This window comes from Mobula hypostoma, chromosome 14 (assembly GCF_963921235.1).
Source record: "Mobula hypostoma chromosome 14, sMobHyp1.1, whole genome shotgun sequence".
NCBI classification, from domain to species: domain Eukaryota; kingdom Metazoa; phylum Chordata; class Chondrichthyes; order Myliobatiformes; family Myliobatidae; genus Mobula; species Mobula hypostoma.
Genome location: NC_086110.1, coordinates 12,537,042 through 12,560,342, shown reverse-complemented (window position 1 = coordinate 12,560,342; position 23,301 = coordinate 12,537,042). Strand labels below are relative to the sequence as shown.

General features: G+C 40.0%; 1 protein-coding gene across 10 annotated transcripts in view; it reads right to left on the bottom strand.

Annotated features, from left to right (window-relative positions):
- ndrg4 (NDRG family member 4) overlaps positions 1-23,301 on the bottom strand; it is a 279,010-nt gene that overhangs the window by 13,779 nt on the left and 241,930 nt on the right. For all 10 annotated transcript variants that reach the window (XM_063066692.1, XM_063066695.1, XM_063066691.1 and 7 more), the window contains 7 exons: positions 22,982-23,042; positions 20,272-20,358; positions 19,027-19,083; positions 16,753-16,856; positions 8,417-8,473; positions 6,729-6,780; positions 352-399 (listed from right to left, as the gene is read on the bottom strand). In XM_063066692.1, coding sequence (XP_062922762.1) covers positions 352-399; positions 6,729-6,780; positions 8,417-8,473; positions 16,753-16,856; positions 19,027-19,083; positions 20,272-20,358; positions 22,982-23,042 — 466 coding nt within the window. The remainder of the gene's footprint in view (positions 1-351; positions 400-6,728; positions 6,781-8,416; positions 8,474-16,752; positions 16,857-19,026; positions 19,084-20,271; positions 20,359-22,981; positions 23,043-23,301) is intronic.

Below are 23,301 nucleotides of genomic sequence, written 5' to 3'. Positions count from 1 at the left end.
CTCAACTCATGTCCTCTTGTTTGAATCTCCCCGATTTCAATGGAAAAAGCCTATCCACGTCAACTCTATCTATCCCCCTCATAATTTTAAATACCTCTATCAAGTCCCCCCTCAACCTTCTATGCTCCAAAGAATAAAGACCTCACTTGTTCAACCTTAATTCATCAGTGAACACGAGAATTCCAGTGTCTTTAGCTGCTGCACCCCATTATCTTGGTTCTTTACTCTGGAAAGTAATCCCATTCACTCCCTAATTTAGCTGCAATTAGCTTAATTTAAATCAACTGTGAAGGGATTGCTGCTCCCTAAATGATCCTCATGATACTACAACCAGTCAAGGTCATTTACTACCTTTAGGAAAGTTGTCTGAGTTGGGTCCAGTTTGGAATTGCATTCCACCTAGAATGAAAAGCCTGTGTTAGTTAGAAGAAAGAACAGTGAACAATGAAATGAGTTGATATTTACATAGAGAATAATAATCACATTTCCTAAAATTAGAGAAAACTTACTCGTCAGTAAACGTAGCACATCATCCATGTATTCATAAACGTTCCCTCCCAACAACATTTCCAAAATTCCTACAAATGTCAGCTGGATGAAATCTTCACATACAGGTAACTGTGCTTCTCTATGTATCAAGCAGCACGGTCCTTGCTTTAGTTGGCTTTCACTGGTCTCTGCTTATTATCAATTAGCAGCCATGCATAAAATATTAATAAAACATTGCAAGCATCATGTATTTCTGCCAAATGTCAAACCTACATCATGTGACACTTTCTCATCTTGCTTTGTTGATAACATGTCTATTGTTACTGAATACTGCCTCCATCTCACAGTAATGCCATGGAGGATATATATAGATGTTGATACATGTACATTTATATAACCAGGATAGCATTTAACTGAGCTTCCTGACTGAAACATTCCACATATTTATCTGTAACTTGAATGTTATTTTGGAACTTCTAAACAATATGGCATTGCTGGCAGATGGTCTCTCAGAAATATTTTAATAGGAGATTTATTTCAATTCATAACAAGTAGCTCAGTTAATGTAGAGCTCAAACAAGATGAGTGAAAGTGCCATCCATAGCAATGCTGAGACGTTTAGTTCATAGGACCATAAGGCATAGGAGCAGAATAATGCCATTTGGTCCATCAAGTCTGCTCCAACATTTTATCATGGCTAATCCAGTTCCCCTCAAACCCATTCTGCCTTCTCCCTGTAACCTTTCACGCCCTGTCTAATCAAGAACCAACCAACCTCCGCCTTAAATACACTCAATGACCTGGTCTGTACAGTAGCTTACAGCAATGAATTCCACAGATTCACCAGCCTCTGGCTAAAGGAATTTCTCCTTATCTCCATTCTAAATGGATGTTCCTCTAATGTGAAGCTGTTCCCTCTGGTCCTAGACTTTCTCCACCATAAGAACATCCTCTCCACATCCGCTTTATCAAGGCCTTTAAACATTCGATACATTTCAATGAGATTCCCCCTCATTCTTCTCAATTCCAGTAAGTAGAGGCTCAGAGCCATCAAACTCTCCTCATATGACAACCCTTTCAACCCTGGAATCATTTTCGTGAACCTCCTTTGAATCCTCTCCAATGTCAGCATATCCTTCCTTAGATGAGGGGCCCAAAACTGCTCACAATATTCCAGTACCTTATAAATCCTTAGCATTACATCCTTACTTTTATACTCTAGTCCTCGTGAAATGAATGCTAACATTCCACTTACCTTCTTTATCACCAATTCAACCTGCAAATTAACTCTTAAGGAATCCTGCACAAGGACTCCCAAGTCCCTTTGCAGCTCTGATGATTGAATTTTCTACCTGTTTCGAATATAGTCCATACCTTTATTCCTTCTATCAAAGTGCATTACCATCCACTTCCCAACACTGTATTCCATCTGCCTCTTCATTGCCCATTTTCCTAACCTGTAGTCCCCCTGCTACCTCATCACTACCTGCCTCTCAACCTACCTTTGCATCATCAGCAAACTTGACCACAATGATATCAATTTGATCGTCCAAAACATTGACATACAACGTAAAAAGGAACAATTCCAACACTGACCCCATGGAACACCACTAGACACTGGTAGCCAATCAGAAAAGACTGCCTTTATTCCCACCCTTTGCCTCCTGTCAATCAGCCACTGCTAAATCCTTTCCTGTAATATTCTGGACTCTTATCCTGTTATCAGTTTCCTGTGCGGCACCTTGTCAAAGGCCTTCTGGAAATCCAAGTACACAACATCCGCCAACTCTTCTTTCTCTATCCTGCTTGTTGTTTCCTCAAAGAATTCCAGGAGATTTGTCAGTCAAGATTTCCCCTTGAGAAAACCATGCTGGCTTTGGCCTCTTTTATCATGTGCCTCAAACTACCCCGAAACCACGTCCTTAATCATCAACTCCAACATCTTCCCAACCACTGATGTCAGGCTAACGGGCCTATAATTTATTTTCTTGTGCCTCCCTCCCTCTTTGAGGAGTGGAGTGACATTTGCAATTTTCCAGATCTCCAGAACCATGTCAGAACCTAATAATTCTTGAAAGATCATTACTAATGCCTCCACAATCTCTTCAGCTCCCACTTTCAGAACTTTGGTGTGTAGTCCATCTGGTCCAGTTGACTTATCCACCTTCAGACCTTTCAGTTTCCCCAAGCACCTTCTCCCTACTTATAGCAACTGCAGTTACTTCTGCCCCTTGACACACTTGAACTTCCGGCATACCGCTAGTGTCTTTCACAGTGAAGACTGATGCAAAATACTTATTCATTTCGTCTGCCATTTCCTTATCCATTACTACCTCTTCGCATCATTTTCCAGTGGTCTCATATTTGCACTAGCCTCTCTTTTACTCTTTATATATCTGGAAAAAACCCTTTTAAGTATCCTCTTGATATTATTTACTAACATATCTTCATATCTCATCTTTTCTGCCTTATGTCTTTTTTGATTGCCTTCTGTTGGTTTTTCAGAGTTTCCCAAATCTGCTAACTTCATCCTAATTTTTGCTCTTTTATATGCTCTCTCTTTCACTTTTATGTTGGCCTTGACTTCCCTTGTCAGCCACAGTTGCCTCATCCTGCCTTTAGCATACTACTTCTTCTTTGGGATGTACTTATCCTACAGCTTCCAAATTGGTCCCAGAAATTCCAACCAGTGTTGCTCTGCCATCATCCCTGCCAGTGTTCTTTTCCGATCAATACTGGCCAACTCCCCTCTCATGCCTCTGTAATTCCCTTTACTCCACTGTAATACTGATACATCTGACTTCAGCTTCTCTTTCTCAAAATTTCAATCATATTATGATCACTTTCCCCAAGGGTTCTTTTAGCTTAAGCTCTCTAATCAATTCTGGTTCATTGCAGAACTCCCAATCCAGACCAGCTGATCCCCTAGTGGGCTCAACCACAAGCTGCCCTAAAAAGTCATCTTGTAGGCACTCTAGAAATCCCCTCCTGGAATCTAGCAGCAACCTGATTTTCCCAATCTACTTGCATATTGAAATTCCCCGTGACTATTGTAACATTGCCCTTTTGTATTTTCTATCGTCTGTTGTAATTTGTAGACCACATCCTTACTAATGTTTGGGGAGGGTCCGTATACAACTCCCATCAAGGTATTTTTACCTTTGCAGTTCCTTAGTTCTACCCATAATGATTCAACATTTTCTGACCCTTTGTCACCTCTTTCTAATAATTTGATTTCTTTTTTTACCAACAGAGCCATGTTACAACCTCTGCCTACCTGCCTGTCCTTTCAATACAATGTGTATCCATGGACGTTAAGCGCCCAGCTACAAACTTCTTACAGCCATGATGCCTACAGCATCACACATGCCAATCTGTAACTGTGCTACAAGTTCCTCTACCTTATTCCGTATACTGCATATATTCAAAACTAACACCTTCAGTCCCGTATTCACCTTTTTGATTTTGTCCGCCTTTTACATTGTATCTCATCCTGTTGACTGCAATTTTGCCCTGTCATCAGCCTCTCCTTGCAAGGAATCTCACTATACATTGCCTCTATTTATAAAACAACTACATCATCCTCAGCATTATCACTCTGGTTCCCAGCCCCGTACCAATCTAGTTTAAAACTTCCCGAACAGCGCACCAGCCCACAAGGATATAGGACCCCCTCAGGTTCAGAGGTTCATTTATTATCAAAGTATTCAACTCTGAAATTCTTCTTCTCCAGATAGCCGCGAAACCAGGAAAAAAACGGCAGCACGAACATCAACACCGCCCCCCCAAACCCGCACATGAAAAATCAAGAAAGATCGGGCAAAAAACACAGTAATATAGAAAAACTGTAAGACTGATGAAAAGTCTATAGTCCAAGTCCATATCCAAAATACAGAAAACTTGGGCAACCTGTCCCTGGTGTACAGGTCGCACCTTCCCCAGAGAGATCCGAATGATCCTTGTGCCCTGCACCAGTTCCTCAGCCATACATCCACCTGCCAAATCATCCGAGTCTTACCCTCACTGGCACGTGGCACAGCCAGCGATTACTACCCTGGAGATCCTGTTTATCAGCTTTCTACCTAGCTCCCTAAAATCTCTCTTCAGGACCATCTGACCTTTTCAATGTTGATTGCAGACCTGACTGAAAGATAGCTCCTTTTACACACTCCCTCAGTGACCTGCCTGTCCTTTCAATATAATGTGTATCCTTGGACATTAAGCTCCCAACTATAATCTTTCAGCCACGACTCAGTGATGCCCACAAAGTCATACCTGCCAATTTCTAACTGCTATAAGACCATTTACCTTATTCTGTTTACTGCGTACATTGAAATTTAACACTTTCTGTCCTGAATCCACTATTTTCGATTTTTCCCCTTTTACTCAGCAACTCATCCCACTTGCTGCAATTTTGCCCTCTCATCTCTCTGTCTTTCCTGACAGTCTCACTACACACTGCCTCCGCTTGTAAACCAAACACCTTATCCTCAGCCCTATCCCTCCGGTTCCCATCCGCCTGCCAAATTAGTTTAGGCAAAAGGAAAATATGAGAGTGACCATCCCGCACATGTCAGGGAAGGATATGGAAGCTTTAGAGAGGGTGCAGAAGAGATTTATCAGGATGCTGCCTGGTGTTCCACAGGGGTCGATGTTGGGAGCACTTCTTTTTATACTATATATAAATGATTTAGATAATGGAATAGGTGGCTTTGTTGCCAAGTTTGCAGATGATATGAAGATTGGTGGAGGGGCAGGTAGTGTTAAGGAAACAGATAGGATGCAGAAGGACTTAGACAGAATGGGCAAGGAAGTGGCAAATGAAATACAATGTTGGAAAATACATGGTCATGCACTTTGGTGGTAGAAATAAATGTGCGGACCATTTTTTAAATGGGGAAAAAATCCAAGAATCTGAGATGCAGAGGGACTTGGGAGACCTTGTACAGAACACCCTAAAGGTTAACTTGCAGGTTGAGTTGGTGAGGAGGAAGGCAAATGCCATGTTAGCATTCATTTCAAGAGGTCTAGAATACAAGAGCAAGGATGTGATGCTGAGGCTTTATAAAGCTCTGGTGAGGCCTCACCTTCAGTACTGTAAATAGTTTTGGGTAGAAAAGATGTGGTGGCATTACAGAGGGTCCAGAGGAGGTTCACAAGGATGATCCCAGGAATGAAAGGATTATCTTACGAAGAAAGTTTGATGGTTCTGGGTCTGTAGTCACTGGAATTCATTAGGATGAGGGGGGATCTCATTGAAACCTTTCGAATGTTGAAAGGCCTAGACAGAGTAGATGTGTAAAGGATGTTTCCCATGGTGGGAGAGTCTAGGACAAGAGGGCACAGCCTCAGGATAGAGGGGCACCCTTTCAAAACAGAGATGCGCAAAAATTTCTTTCTCCAAAGAGTGTTGAATTTGTGGAATTTGTTGCCGTACGCAGCTCTGGAGGCCAGGTCGTTGGGTGTATTTAAGGCCGAAATTGATAGGTTCTTTATTGGACATGGCATCAAAGGTTACGGGGAGAGGGCTAGGAACTGGGGTTGGACAACAAGGATCAGCCATGATTGAATGGCGCAGCAGACTCAGTGGGCCAGATGGCCTAATTCTGCTCCTATGTCTCATGGTCTTATGGACTAGCGAGCATATCTCGAGCATATCTTATGAGTATAGGTTAAGTTAGCTTAGGCTTTTTGCTTTGGAGAAGAGGATAAGAGGTGATTTGTTAAGGGTGTACAAGATGTATAGATAGAGTAAGAAAATTTTTCAGACTACGGAAATGGCTAATAAAAGGGGGTGCAACTTTAAGGTGTTTGGGGAAAGTATAGGAGGGATGGCAGAGGTATATTTTTCGCCTCAGAGTTGTGGGTACATGGAATGAACTGCCAGGGGTGGTGGAACAGGCAGATACATTAGGGACATTTAAGGAGCTCTTAGATAGGCACATGGATGAAAGAAAAATGGAGATACATGTAAGAGGAAAAGATTAGATTAACCTTAGAGTCGGTTTAAAGAATGGCATAACATTGTGGGCCCAAGTTCCTGTATTGTGCTGTAGTGTCCTATGTTTATATCAACTCTCCAGAGTTAACTTATGAGTCCAGTGCTCCCAGCTCTGCAAGTTCTTCATGATTAGCCAGCACAATTAGCAATTACTTTCCTTCTCATAGGACTCCAATACAGACAAATGCACTCGTGTTGACCCCCAAAGACTGAGTGGGATACTGCAGTTCATACTCACCACTCCTTCCTCTGCTGGGGAATTGTCCCCTACCACCAGCATCACTGGACACCTGAAATACACCAGACTATCGGTTCACTCTCTTATATTTGCAGGCACCTTCGAAAGAGCAGGGCATCGACCGTTCCCCTGCAATTTCTCATATTGTAAAACACAAGCAAAGAGCTTCAAGTAACATGTGAGGGCTCCTACTCAAACTTAACCCTTGGGGGCCATGGGGATCAAGTTCTCACAACAACAAGGGATAATCAGAGGGTCTTATTCGGGTAATTTTAGGACACCCTCATGTAGGATATCAAAGGATTGGGAAGCAACTCATTCCTGCAGTCAATGATAGTACAGTGGCTTGAGAAGGTTAATAACATTAAAGTGGGAAAGTTGCTCTCTCTAAGCTGTCATCTTATAGGAACTCTGTCAATAATTCAATCACAAGGTACTTGCTTATGCGCCCCACCATGACTGACTGCTCAGTTTTAAGTAGGCACTACCTTCACTGATCACATTTCTGTGTTTCCTCAAAGCATTTCAATTGGCACCTTGACTGATTCAGAATGTGTTGTCTATGAACATGCTGCAGCAAGGGAGATACTGGATTTCTGACCCTTGACATTAGTTTGTGAGTATCTCGGCCACTGATGACACTCAGAAGTGTTGCAGTGTATATGGGATTGAAAGCACAGGTTGCTGTTCCATTGCACACAAAGATTACAAATAAACTGATTTACTTGCTTCAATTTGTAAATCTGGGATAGGTAATAATGGCAGTACTGGTGGTGTGTACTGCACGGGAGTCATTGAAATTAAATTTTATCCCAGATTACCCCGTCTGCAGTGTCTGCAATCTGAGGAACTTCAGCTCAGAGTTATTTGAACATTTGAACTAAGGAGGTAGTCAAACCTATTTGTTTGGCAATGATTCATCCTTGGACAGATGTGAGGCAGGAGTACACAACTCCGAATTAGGCAGAGATGCAGTACGAGACAGGCCTTAAAATTCTGCCATTTACCCAACCATATGGATGAGAACCAAACAAAGGATGGGGTAACGAACTACAGGAGGCCATTGAAATGGCAATCAATAAGAAATAAAGTACACCCGCTTCCCAAGGTTACAGCAGGGCTTCACTCCTGTAAACAGCTTGTAACTTGGTCAGCTTAAAAGTCAGAAACATGGCCATAAACTGGGTTCTCACATGGCAGAATATGCCTGCAGCTACCCCTTTCCCCCACCCCCCAGCAGCTGGGAAATCCATCCTGCTGGTCTCCCAAATGCTCATTCATCTGCACAGGTTGTACTTAAGTGAAGAGCTTTGTCAACTGGGAGAAGGGACAGAGTAGCTGGGGAGTTCAAAAACCTATCGATACCTTAAATTGTTCACAGTAATGGGGATATAACCCCCTTGCAATGCGACCAATGACGGGCATGTAAATCTGGCATATCCCTTGCACTGTCAGCTTTGAGAAGGATCAGCCACTACTGTTGGGCAGTATATAATCTCCCTTAGATTATGTGTAGTGAGGGGCATATTCAAACTATGGATAAATGAAGAAGAATATAACAATGAACAACAATTAAGTATTTTAGGATTTCAGACAAAATAGTGAAGTGCAGGAATAAGTGACTGTGGTCAGGCTGTGGAGTTGAAGGCGACGCTAATCTAATAATGTATGGAAGAATGAAGACTTACTGCAGAGTCTTGGCATTGGCTACACTTCCAGGTCTGTTCATTTCCAAATCTCTGCGACTGTAGAGAAAAATTTGCGGAGAAAATTATTTTTAAATAACCTTATTTTGGTCCAATTAAACATAAGATCCACTACAGCCCCATCTTTACAGCTACCTGAATCAATCTGCAATAGTAGAAGCATACTCCCTGCCCATATCTATCCATGCAGTGTTATCTCAATTGAGGTGTATTGATAGCAGTATTTTTAAAGTTTAATTTAAAAGGACACAAACTTCACTGGGAAGGCCAGTATTTACCATCCTCCTAAATTATCTTATGTAAGGTGATGGCTAGCTGCTCTCTTGAACAACTACAGTTTGTTGATTAAGTTTTATTCAATATGGATAATTCCATACTTTAATTCCCTTGAATTATTGTATTGTTTTGCTTGCTTGGAGATGTGTCTGGCATAATGTTGTCTTTATTGGTATATATCGGTGGTAGCTTTATCTGTGTGGGGTGTATCTAAGACAGAGGTGAAGTTGCGATGTTATACCCTGCACGGAGGGCACTCATAACAGTGATGACCACATTGCGGTTTCTCAGTTTGATCCAAAGATCTTGATGGGGGTTATTTACAAGCCTCAGAACAGTAGACAGGATGTGGTCTACAAATTACAGCAGGAGATAAAAAGAGCATGTCAAAAAGGCAATGTTATGTTTGTCATGGGGGATTTCAATATGCAGATAGATTGGGAAAATCAGGTTGATGCTAGATCCGAAGAGAGAATTTGTGGACTGCCTCTGACATGGCACTTTTGAGGAGCTTGTGGTTGAGACCACTGCAGGATCAACAATTCTGGACTGGGTGTTGTATAATGAACCAGATATGATTAGGGAGCTTAAGGGACTGGAAACCTTAGGTAAGTAATCATAGTATGATAGAATTTATGACTCTCTTGGCAGCGCTAGATGGAGGTGGTCATACTTTGGCTGAGCTCTGGACATATTTCAATTTTCTTATCACCCTTCTATTATATACATATCAAAGAGTCTTTAACACTTTTACATGTTTGAATTCTGAATTCTAATCGACGGAAATGACCTCCAGACTAAGAAAGGCATTAGCCGAAGGCAAAGAATTCGGTAATGGAAACGGGAAGAAAGGACATACTTTCGATCAACCTAAACAGCCTCAACTTACTTTGCAAGCTATCTCGAATTTATTGGATGAAAAACTCGACAAGAGATTCACTATATTGGAAGTAATGTTGAAGGAGCATCAAAGTAAATTGATAGCACTTGGAAAAGAGAGCGAAAAACAGCAAAGGCAAATTTCAGAGCTTACTGAAGCGGGGAAACAGAGAGATTCCAGAATGAATTCTTTGGAAAAGAAATTAAATTTGACTACTCGTACATTGGAGCAGTATAAAGACAGGATTATTGATTTGGAGAGTCATAACCACAGACAGAATTTGCGAATAATAGGACTTAGTGAAGACGTTGAGAGCAGGGACCTTACTAAATTTTTTTCTCAATTCTTAATGGAAGTCTTTGGCTCGGAGGTCTTCTTCTCTCCTCCGGTTCTCAATCGCATGCATCAATCACTAGGACCCAAACCATCGAAAGAGTTAAATCCGCGTCCTGTAATTCTTCGATTTCACTATGTGAGTATTAAGGAGCACTTAATTTGAATTGCTCGTCGGAAAGGAATTATTGTACATCAAGATCTTAAGTCTTGTTTGGTTGAAGATTATTGACCTGAGGTATTGCAAGAAAGATCGTGTTTTAAATCGGTATGTCGGAATTATATCAAAGGAATTTTTGACTGACTCTGCTATACCCCGCTCGCTTAAGAGTTGCTTTACCCGATAATTCGATTAAATAGCTTAAATCCATGGATGACGCACAACCATTTCTCGAAGCACATTCCTTGAGCTCGGATGTTTAATAAATTTACCGTTCCTTTAAGTTTGTATACACCTAGTTTATTAGTTAATAACCAGCTTATAGATTTGGACATTTTAAGTTCGTAGAGCTTTGCCCTTGGGCTGAGTCCTGTGGTACTTTGTTTTGGCTTATGCCTGCTCTATGTTAATGTCCCTTTCCTTTTCCTTGATTATTTTTTTTTTAATTTTTAGTTGTCCGTTTTAGAAAATTATTAAGACTCTGACTTGGTGATTATTTGATTTTTCTTGAAATATTATTAAGATTGTACTCTGTTTTATTTCTTAAAACCAGGTCTTTTAAAATGGTTGGCAAAGGGTTGTTTTTTTTTCCATCTAACTGTGTTTGGCATGCCTTTTGCAATGTTTAGACTATGGGTGTCTTTTTTTTTATTTTTTAGAATTTGGAGACTTGCTGTCATGAGAGATGGGATGGTTCTTAGATAGTTTACTGGCTGCCTATTGGCCAGGTTTCGGGGCTTTGTGGGAGGGGGAGGGGGTTACTTTTAGTTCAGTATTTTACACTTGGGCTAATTTGAAACGACAAAAATGTCTGTATTGTCGTAACTTCCTGTTCCCCTTTAAACTTTTGTTCCTCTTCCTGATTCATGAATTTCCTATGCAATTTGGTTAATACTTTACTTAGTATATGGTTTATTTAAGGAAAATGGATAATATTAATAACTTTATTTCATGGAACACGTATGGTTTGAATCATCCAATTAAATGGAAGAAGATTTTTTAAGTTTTTCATAGATTGAATGCTCAGATTATTTTTGCGCAGGAGACTCGTGAGGAAGGAGGATAATCAGTGTTTTTTTAGGTTTTGGAAAACAGTTTCACTCAAACTCATCGACCAAAGTGAAGGTGTTTCCATTTTTATAGATCCTTCATTACGTTCATTATGTTATAATTATGATATAATCTCAGACCCATATGGTAGATTTCTATTAATTACTGGTTTACTTTATAACCAAAAAGTAATTTTGGTTAATGTTTATGCACCAAATATTGATTATCCTGAACTCTTTAAGCATTTATTTGTATATCTTCCCAATTTAAATGAATATATGTTAATAATGAGCGGTGATTTTAATTGTTGTTTGAATCCTATGATGGATAGGTCTGTGCCCAATCAGGTACTTACAAACAAATCTGCTATTTTTATTAATTCTTTTTTAGTTGACTCCGGAATTTTAGATGTTTGGAGGTTTTTGCATCCTAATGATAAAGAGTTCTCTTTCTTTTCTCATATATATCATAATTACTCTAGAACCGATTACTTCTTTATTGATTCTCGATTAGTTTCATTTGTCACTACCTGTGAGTATGACACAATCGCCATTTCCGACCATGCGCCTTTGAAATTATCAGTTAAATTCAGGGATGCAATTTTTAGTACTAGACAATGGTGGTTCAATTCTATTTTGCTTCAGGATTTAAATTCTGATAATTTCATTAAAGAAAAGATTACATTTTTCTTTTCATCTAACTCAACGGAAGAAACTTCCAGTGGGATATTATGGGATACCTTTAAAGTATATATCCGTGGGCAAATTATTTCATACTCTGTGGAGTGAAAAAACGTATTAATAGTGAAATACGTACATTGGCTAATAAGATTAAAGAAATTGATAAAAAATATTCTATTGCTCCTAATCTGGAGCATTATAAAGAGAGAGTTGAACTTCAGATGCAACATAGTTTGTTATTAACATCCCCGATTAAAAATCAAATAGTTAAAATTAAGAGTCAATTTTACATACATGGTGATAAATCAGGTAAATTACTGGCTAATCAATTGAAAGCTGCTTTGGTGAAACATCAGATTAATAAAGTTCATAGATGGAATGTAATTTGATGGTTGACCATGATGAAATTAATAAATCTTCTCAAAAATTTTATACCAATTTATATCAATCAGAATTTCCTGATGATCCTACCTTAATGCATGAATTTTTAAGGAAACTAAATATTCCAAAATTACCAGCTGATGAACGTTTAGCATTAGATGCACCCATTACTGAGGAGGAAATAAAGAAAGCAATTTTTTCGATGAATTCTGGTAAAGCACCTGGCCCGGATGGGTATACAATTGAATTTTATAAATCTTTTTCAGACTTACTTTCTCCCTGGTTACATAGAGTTTTTAAAGATGCATTACCACAATCCTTTTATGAAGCATCTATCTCTTTAATTCCATAGAACCATAGAAACTACAGCACAAAACAGGCCTTTTGGCCCTTCTTGGCTGTGCCGAACCATTTTCTGCCTAAAATTCCTAAAAAAGATAAAGATCCCACTGAATGTGCATCATATAGACCTATATCTTTGTTGAATGTGGATTCTAAAATCTTTTCCAAAATATTAGCAATTAGAATAGAGAAGGTACTACCACAAATTGTCTCCAAAGATCAGACAGGATTTATTAAAAATTGTTACTTACATCTTAATGTTAGGAGGTTAATGAACATTGTATACACTACTTCAGTTAAAACTCCAAAATGCGTTATTTTGCTTGACGCCGAGAAGGTATTTGGTAGACTTGAATGGGAATATTTATTTAATATACTTGAGAAATTTAATTTCAGCTCAAAATTTATATCTTGGATTCAACTGATATATTGTACACCTCTGGCTGCCAAATTTACCAAGAATCAGAAATCCCATTTTTTTTTTAGGCTTTTCTGAGGTACTAGACAGGGCTGTCCTTTAAGCCCTTTACTATCTGATATTGCCCTGGAGCCCTTGGCAATTGCTATTCATGATTCACCTAATATATTTGGCATTATTCATGGGGATGGGACGCATAAAGTATCACTATATACAGATGACCTGTACTATATATCTCTAACCCAGAGAAATCCATTCCTGCAGTAATAACACTATTTGCTCAGTTCTGTAGTTTTTCTGGTTACAAACTGAATCTTGATAAGAGTGTGCTTTTCCAATTAAATATGCAAGTTCCAATTTATAGACAATCACCATTTAGATTGGTTACTGATTATTTTATTTATTTGGGTGTTAAATTTACTAAGAAACATAAGGATCTATTTAAAGATAATTTTTTACCCTTAATTGATCATGTTAAACAACTGTTTACTAAATAGTCCCCATTGTCCTTATCTTTGATTGGTCAAATTAATACTATTAAGATGATTATTTTACCTAAATTTCTGTATCTATTTCAGGCAATATCAATTTTTATCCCTAAATCCTTTTTTGATATTGATTCTAAAATTTCTTCATACAGTATATATGGCAGAATAGAAATCCCAAGTTAAGTAAGAAATATTTACAGAAATCAAAAAAGGAATGCGGTTTGGCTTTGCCGAATCTTAGATTTTACTACTGGACAATTAACATTCGATATTTAATGTTTTGGACACAAGAGTTGGATGAAACTCAGTGTCCACAATGGATGAACCTCGAGCCGGAGTCTGTACAGGGATTTTCACTGGCTTCTATTCCAGGAGTTGCACTTCCCTTTGCACTTACTAAATTGAATAAACAAATGATAAATCCAATAATTAAACATACAATACGAATACGGTTTCAATTTCATAACTTTTTTGGATTGAATAAATTTATCCTGTCAAGTTCTATTATATCTAATTTTTTCTTTCGACCATCTAGAATTGATCAAGCTTTTGTTCTATGGAAAACAAAGGGAATAATATGTTTTCGTGATTTATTCATGGATGATTGTTTTCTGTCTTTTGAACAGTTGTCTAATAAATATAATTTGCCTAGATCACACTTTTTCAGATATTTACAGATTAGAAACTTTCTGAACGCTACTTTATCCACCTTTCTGATATTGCATCAAATTGAAGTTACAGAAAAAATTTTAGGTTTAAACCCCTATCAGAAGAGTTTAATAGCAATTATTTTTGATCTGATTATGAAAATACGTCTAGGTACATCTGATAAAATTAAGAATGAGTGGGAAAGAGAACTTCAAATATCTTTATCTACAGAGAAATGGGAGAAAATTCTTCAATTAGTTAATACTTCCTCATTGTGTGCCAGACACACCTTGATACAATTTAAAGTGGTTCATAGAGCTCATAATCCAAGGATAAGTTAGCTCATTTTTACTGCCACATAAATCCCTTTCTGAATCCGTTGCAGTAATTTTTCTGTTCATGTAAAGAGGAGCGGAGTTAACGACAAATAATAATTTTAGCCGATGCTTTGTTTGCTTTTTTTTAGTTTAGTTTTTTTTTAGTTTGTGGTTTTTTTGTCTCTCTCTTTATAAAATATCTTTTTCATGGTCAGTTACTATGAGATTGGGAGGCTAAACTATATTTGTTACTTGGAATCTGTGCTTTTACATGTTAACTGTTATTATTGTAATCCTGATTATGTTTATTAATTTTGAAACTTAATAAAAAGATTGAAAAAGAAAAGAAAGAAAAGAATTCACCCTGTAATTTGAAACGGAGAAGTTAAAATCAGATGCATCAGTATTACACTGCAGTAAAGGAAATTACAGCGACATGAGAGAGGAACTGGCCAAAGTTGATTGGAAGGGGACACTAGCAGGGATGACGACTGAGAAGCAATGGCTAGAGTTTCTGGAAGCAATTTGGTAGTGCAGGATAGATACATCCCAAAGAAGTAGTATTCTAAAGGCAGGCAAAGCCAACATTAAAGCAAATGAGAGGGCATATAATAGAGCAAAAATTAGTGGGAATTTACAACTGAAAAAAAACATGGGTGGGGGGGGTAAGATGAAACATGAAGGCAAGTTAGCCAAAAATATCAAAAGTGTTACCAAAAGTGTTTTTCATATATAGAAAGAGTAAAAGAGAGGCGAGAGTAGATATTGAACCACTGGAAAATGGAGACAAGGGAACAGTGGAAAAATTGAATAAGTAGTTTGCATCAGCCTTCACTGTGGAAGGTGCCAGCATTATGCTGCAAGTTGGAGTGCGTCAAGGGACAGAAATGAGTGCAGTTGCTATTACTAGGGAGATGGTGCTTGGGAAACTGAAAGGTCTGAAGGTAGATAAATCACCCGGACCAAATGGACTACAGGCTGTGTGTGTGTGTGTGTGTGTGTGTGTGTGTGTGTGTGTGTGTGTGTGTATGTGTGTGTGTGTGTGTGAGAGAGAGAGAGAAATAGAGAGAGAGGGAGGGAGAGAGAGAGAGAGAAAGAGAATGAGAATGGATGAATGTGTGTATGGTAGTTAACAGGGCTTCATTGTCCTTTCAGAAATCTGAGATATTTCCAGATTATCATGTGGTTTGGAAGGAAACACGCTGATAATGATTCCTCTCCATGTCCCCCTCTGCACACCCCACCCAAGTGATAGAGGTTGCAATTTGAAGTTGGCAAAGAAACCTTGGCAAATTGCTGCAGAGGATTTTATAGAAGCTATACATTGGCAGCCACGGTGCATGTGGGTGGATGACAGTCCTTTGTCCGGATTGTGTCAAATTTCCCGACACTGTTAGGGAACCACTCCCCCAACTGGGGGAGCATTACTTTGCAGACTTGAGTTCTACACTATAGATCGTGGATACCTTGGGAAGGCCGGAAATGAGCTACTTCTTATTAGCCTCTGATCTGCTCATTTCACCACTGTACTTACACTGCTGGCTTCGTTTAATTTATGGTCAACACGCTGTGGAATGGTGGGGGACAGAAGTGGGGGGGAGGTGTATTACCAACACAAATACAATTGAATGGTTGGCTGAACACCCTCCTACCACTTATCAGGCCCTGACTTCAATTACTTAGGTTTCCTGCATGCACACCACACAGCAACTCACTTGCTATCTGAGAGGCTGTGAACTGTAATCAATAGCATCAATGAACATTCACACTTCCGATCTTATCGCTGGAAGTGGGATTCAGGTGAAGAAGTTAATGATGGTTGGGGGTACCTGAGACACTGCCCAGATGAACTTGTATGACAGCACACTGAAACTGAAGTGTAGGCACAGTACGTCCCACTGTGGAGAGCATTCTAACTGGCTGCATCACTGCCTGGTATGGCAGGGCCTCTGCACAGGATCAGAAAAGGTTGCAGAGGGTGCCTAACTCAGCCAGCTCCATCAAGGGCACTAGCCCCCCGAGCACTGAGGACATCTTCAAACAGGCAATGCCTCAAAAAAGCAACATCCATTATTAAGGACCTTCACCACCCAGAACATGGCCTCTTCTCATTACTACCATGAAACAGGAGGTGAAGACACATGCTTAACATTTTAGAAACAGCTTCTTCCCCTCCGCCATTAGATTTCTAAATATATGATGAACCCATGAATACTACCTCACTACTTTTGCTTTCTTTTTGAATTACTTATCTTTTTCAAATATACTTTCATATTTAATTTATAGTACATATGAAAAGTGTTTCTAAATTGATGGTTGTACTGAGTACTGCCAGTGATGGTTACCTGTTGTACATGTTCCAGAATAGCTGCAGATTGGTTTGGTTAACGTTAGCTCCTATCTGCTGTCGCAGGCTCTGCACGAGCTCCGTACTGTTCATTAATTCCTCCTGTGACGAGGGATGGAAATGCAATTACACACACTGCACTAGGCTTTGACCAGAAAAACATTTCTCAGAAGGCAGTGAGTCAGTGCTGGGCATTACTAGCTGGGTACGTTTTACCGTGGTAGCTCACCCATGGAAATACACCGAGGAGCTTCATTGTTAGCTTTTTATTACAAACTGATTGTTCTTGGAATGGCATGAGGGAAGGGGAGGGGGCAAAGTTCTGACAGCCAGCTGTTGTCCTTAAATCGATTTTTCTAACTGTCATCAGCCGATTCAACAAAGAAAGCCCATCCACACTATCATACACATCTCAGAATGCTTCATATCTGCCTGTTACCATAGACACTTGGCAGCAATATGCAATAATGACGCCTATCGGTTTGGCAATTGGCATCCACCCACAGACACAACAGGAGTAGCAGTAGCCCCCCCCCCCACCCCGCCAACCCCACAAGCCTAGCCCACCATTCAATATGACCACAGACAATTTACCCCAGGGCTCAACTCCTCTTCTGCGCCAGCTACTCAAAGCTCTCAGTTCCGCAGTCTTCCAAAAATTTATCTACCTCCTCTTTAAATACCTTCAGTGACCTAGCCTTCACAATCCTCTATAGTGAACGCCAGAGATTCGCCAACCTATAAGAGACAAAATTTCTATGCACCTCAGTCCATCTTATAACTATATCCCCTTGTTTGAGACTCTTCCACAAAAGGAGCATCTCAGTATCTCCCTAGCATGTCACATAGGATCTATAATCTCTCAATAAGATTACTTATTCTTCTAAATCCTAAAGATTGAAGACTTAACATTTTTAGCTGCTTATGAAAGGAAAGTTCTTTCATCCTATGAATTAGCTCAGTGAATATGCAAACAATGGTCTACTGTTATCAATCCTATCTTCGTACAAATCCACTCTCAATTTCCAAGGTAAACACAAGGAATTCTGCAGATGCTGGAAATTCAAGCAACACACATCAAAGTTGCTGCCTGGCCTGATACGTTCACCAGCAACTTTGATGTGTGTTGCTTCAATTTCCAATGAATTTGACACTCAAAAGTTTGGAATAGGATGACATGCATGGCAGAAAAAAAGGTAATGGCAAATAGCAATTTTTACTGAAATGGTCTACTGCATCCTGATCTTTATTCACTGAGGGGAAACGTGCTGATTTTGCTTTGTTAAAATCCTCTGAGTATGTTTAAATCTTGCACTCTAATATTTCGAAGTGAGCACAGCTGATTCTCCAGGGTGTGCGCTGTACAAATAGGCTAGCTTTCCACCCATCGGACATCATGTTGAAGGAAAATTCAGTTTTCCTTTCAAATAGCTTAGAAAAAAATAATTACCGCTTCAGTCACTTCCAAACCCAACTTCTGCAGTGTAAGATAATTAATTACACTGTTTATTAACATGTACATTTTAAATGCCACACAGTATTCTGCCCACCCCATCGCATCCTGCACATGACTAGGGTTATTTGTACTTGGGTTTCACCCACAGGTCCCCCTCCAGTGAGAGCCTTTCTAAAGCCCCTTTTCAACATGACATTGGTGGGAACTTTTATTTGACACCAGCCTAACCAATCCCCCCCCCCCCCACCCCGCTCAGCAGGCCACAGGTCGGGGGAATAGGTAGCTGGTCTCAAAATGGGTAGAAGAGGTCTGGAATTAAATGTCAGCTGGGACTGAGAGTGCCTTCCCAATTTAAAATCAAAGTGAAACATTCAAGAGTAATTATTTTTTAAAACTAAGATCAGCAAATCTCACTCCAGTGAGCAAGAGTTGACCAATCTGGGACTAGCTGGCAAAGTGTTCCTATTAGATGGCAATCACAATCAGTGCAATGCTTTAAGCAGTCAGCTGGAGGATCGGGGTTCAATTCCCACTGCCGTCAGTAATAAGTTTGTATGCTCTCCTTGAGACCACACGCTTCCTCTGAGTGCTCTGGATTCCTCTCACATTCCAAAGACACATGGTTAGAGTTCATAAGTTGTGGGTATGCGACGTTGAAGCTGGAAGCACTTGTGGGCTGCCAGCACAATCCTCGTTGACTTGATTTGACATAAATGATGCATTTCACTGTATCTTTTGATGCACATACGTCAAATAAGCTTAATCTAATCTAAAGCAGGAAGCCAAGCCTTTGCTGCTCAAGTAGTATCAGCTTACCTGGCTGCAGAGGTGTGACAGGACAGTGTCAGGGAGTGAGCTGGTCAGACCCGAGAGCTGTCAACAAACAGAAGAGCAATGAGCTTCACTCTCTGCATTCTCCAGTCTCCAGACGACAACATTTCTCTACACCAATCCACTATCTAAACTAAACCTGCAGAGGAACCATGAATATGGATTCATACAATTCCACTTTCAACTCTGAAATAAAAGACAATGTAGTTAAGTTGTTATGGTACCATTGCCCTAATTAGGACTTTAGTATTTCAGTTTTATGTTAATCCACTTTTGAATATTATTTTTCCATTTTCAATTCTATTCAGCAGAATTAGATATTTCAGTACTTCAAAGAACATTCAAGAGTATTTATCAAGTGCAAGTAAACAGAATAATCACCAACTCATTCATTATTTCTTTGACTAAATCTTTACATTCTTCCAATTGCAAACTCTTTGTGTTTTTCAACGCAGTTTTTATGGACTGGCCTTTTCCAGAACAGACACACTACTGACCTGCTCATCCCACAGCAAGAACTGATCAGGGAATGACACAAGAATTTCCTTGCGACATGGGGTGGGATGTGGCAATCAGATCATTGAGTCTATCCCCGCTCCATTGTCCTGTGTATCCTTCTACAATCCATCCATCATTTCCCTTCTGATTCTACCTCAGTAGCCAGTTAACCTACCAGAATGATGGCTACTTGAAAGCAAAAATTGACATTTTTAAATCAAGTGAATAAAAACGTGGATACTGCATGCCTAATCATTGGAGTTTTATTCATTAAAACTGAAAAGTCAAGGGATATAGGTCATAATTTAAATTCATGAATAGGTTCTGGTCCACAAGCCATTCCCAGCTAGTAATCATTCTACACTTCATGGGTCCAAAATATTTGAGATGTGAAAGGGCCACGTTTAGGATGCAGTAGAAGCAGAGGCAGAGCAGAGGTCTTTCAATCTAGTGCATTGATTACTAAAGCTTCCTCTTTAGTTGCACTTCCTCTCCATGGCCCAAGTTAAGAGTTGAAATAGGTCAGATTTAAGCATCCTATCGAAATATAAACCAATTCAGTAACTCTTTTAAATTCCTGATTTTGACTCCTGACTTTATTACAAGCATTTAATTTGCTTTGAAAACAACATTAGTAATGGGTCATTTCTGTCATTCAGCTTAAAATAGTCAAAGAACAAGATGGTGTGGCATTCTGCTACATATTGCAATTGAATAGCTGTGTGCACTGACCTTAGTTGCTGCCCAATCAATCCAACCCTTTCCACAGGGATCAATGTTGACAAGGACCAATCCCTCCACCAGATCTGGGAAAATTAACTGAAAGAACACACAGCTGTCAGTCCAGCATAACCAGTGATAGGAATAATAGATTGAAAGAGTCTTGCACAAGACAGACACTTCAAATTTTAGAAACTTTTTGCACAGTTTACAGGAAGTGAGATAAAAAAACAGGGCCTATTCAATGCCTACATACTACCTCTGTAATCTTCTGCACCCACTCCCCAACTGACTGACCAATCAAGTCCCACAGCAATAATGGTGCCTTTAATGAAGAACCACAACACCACAAGTTTGTGGAAAGTGTTGAGGGCAGTTGGGGAAGAGAGGGTAAGGTTGGAGGTTCAGAGTGGATACTAAATAGAAACATAGAAGCATAGAAACACAGAAAACCTACAGCACAATACAGGCCTTTCGGCCCACAATGCTGTGCCAAACTTACTTTAGAAGTTACCTAGGGTTGCACAGTCCTCTATTTTTCTAAGCTCCACGTATCTATCCAGGAGTCTCTTAAAAGACCCTATCGTATCCGCCTCCACCACCGTCGCCGGCAGCCCATTCCACATCCTCACCACTCTCTGTGTAATAAACTTACCCCTGACATCTCCTCTGTACCTACTTCGAAGCACCTTAAAACTGTGCCCTCTTGTGTTAGCCATTTCAACCCTGGGAGAAAGCCTCTGACTATCCACACAATCAATGCCTCTCATCATCTTATACACCTCTATCAGGTCACCTCTCATCCTCTGCCGCTCCAAGGAAAAAAGGCCGAGTTCATTGAACATATCCCCAATCCAGGCAGCATTCTTGTAAATCTCCTCTGAACCCTTTCTATAGTTTCCACATCCTTCCTGTAGTGAGGTGACCAGAACTGAGCACAGTACTCCAAGTGGGTCTGACCAGTGTCTGATATAGCTATAACATTGCCCCTCAGCTCTTAAACTCAATCCCATGTAGATTAGATGAAGACTAATGAACCGTATGCCTTCTTAACCACAGCTGCTTTGAGTGTCCTATGGACTCGGAGCCCCAGATCCCTCTGATCCTTCACACTGCCAAGAATCTTACCATTAATACTATATTCTGCCATCATATTTGACCTTCCAAAATGAACCACCTCACACATATCTGGGTTAAACTCCATCTGCCACTTCTCAGCCCAGTTTTGCATCCTATCAATGTCCCGCTGTAACCTCTGTCAGCCCTCCACACTATCCACAACACCCCCAACCTTTGTGTCATCAGCAAATTTACTAACCCATCCCTCCACTTCCTCATCCAGGTCATTCATAAAAATCACGAAGAGAAGGGGTCACAGAACTGATCCCTGAGGCACACCACTGGTCACCAACTTCCATGCTGAATATGACCTGTCTACACCACTCTTTGCCTTCTGTGCGCAAGCCAATTCTGGATCCACAAAACAAGGTCCCCCTGGATCTCATGCCTCCTTACTTTCTCAGTAAGTCTTGCATGGGTTACCTTTATCAAATGCTTGCTGAAATCCATATACACTACATCTACTGCTCTACCTTCATCAATGTGTTTACTCACATCTTCAAAAAATTCAAGCAGGCTCGTAAGGCATGACCTGCCTTTGACAAAGCCATGCTGACTATTCCTAATCATATTATGCCTCTCCAAATGTTCATAAATCCTACCTCTCAGGATCTTTTCCATCAACACCAACCACTGAAGTAAGACTCACTGGTCTATAATTTCCTGGATTACCTCTACTTCGTTCTTTGAATAAGGGAACAATATGTGCAACCCTCCATTCCTCCAGAACCTCTCCCATCCCCAATTATCATGCAAAGATCATTGCAAGAGGTTCAGCAATCTCCTCCCTCACCTTCCACAGTAGCTTGGGGTACATCTCATTTGGTCCTGGAGACTTATTCAACTTGATGCTTTCCAAAAGCTCCAGCACATCTTCTTCTTAATGTCTGTATGCTCAAGCTTTTCAGTCATTGTAGGGATGTAAGTCATCCCTACAATCGCCAAGATCCTTTTCCGTAGTGAATACTGAAGCAAATTTCAGTACTCATTATGTATCTCTGCTATCTGCTCCGGTTCCATACACACTTTTCCACTGTCACACTTGATTGGCCCTATTCTCTCACATCTTATCCTCTTGCTCTTCACATACTCGTAGTTGGGGTTTTCCCTAATCCTGTTCACCAAGGCCTTCTCATGGCCCCTTCTGGCTCTCCGAATTTCATTCTTAAGCTCCTTCCTGCTGGCCTTATAATCTACTAGATATCTATCATTATCTAGTTTTTTTAACCATTCGTAAGCTTTGCTTTTCTTCTTGACAAGATTTTCAACAGCCTTTGTACACCATGATTATACCATACCATCCTTTCCTTGTCTCATTGGAACGTACCTATGCAGAACCCCACATAAATATTTCCACACTTGCTACATTTCTGCCGTACATTTCCCTAAGTACATCTGTTTCCAATTTATGCTCCCAAATTTCTGCCTGATTGCTTCATATTTCCCCTTACTCCAATTTAACACTTTCCTAAATTGTCTGTTCCTATCCTTCTCCAATGCTATGGTAAAGGAGATAGAATTGTGATCATCAGATACTACATAAATAATTTAAAGTTAAGTACAGTTTGCAAATATAAGGATAAAGCTACGCTTAGACACTCACAGCAAACTTGGCCAGGATGTAGGCCCCAGCCCCCACTCCGATTCCAACAATACTCTTAAATCTGGAAGAAAATAAGACTTCATGTTAAGATTTGAGTCAACCAGATGAAATAGTTGGTCAGCATGGTCTACCTTGTCCGCAAAAGGTTTAATCTAAAGTGCGGACCACAAAGGTTTGCATCGTACTAACAAATCTATCTTGCTGGATTATCCAGCTCACCCTGTCCACCACATACCCTCTGCAGAGTTTCAGTCTAAGAACTCCAGAAGAGTGGGCAATGTATATATATTTTATCACAATGGTCTGCAAAGACAAGGAGA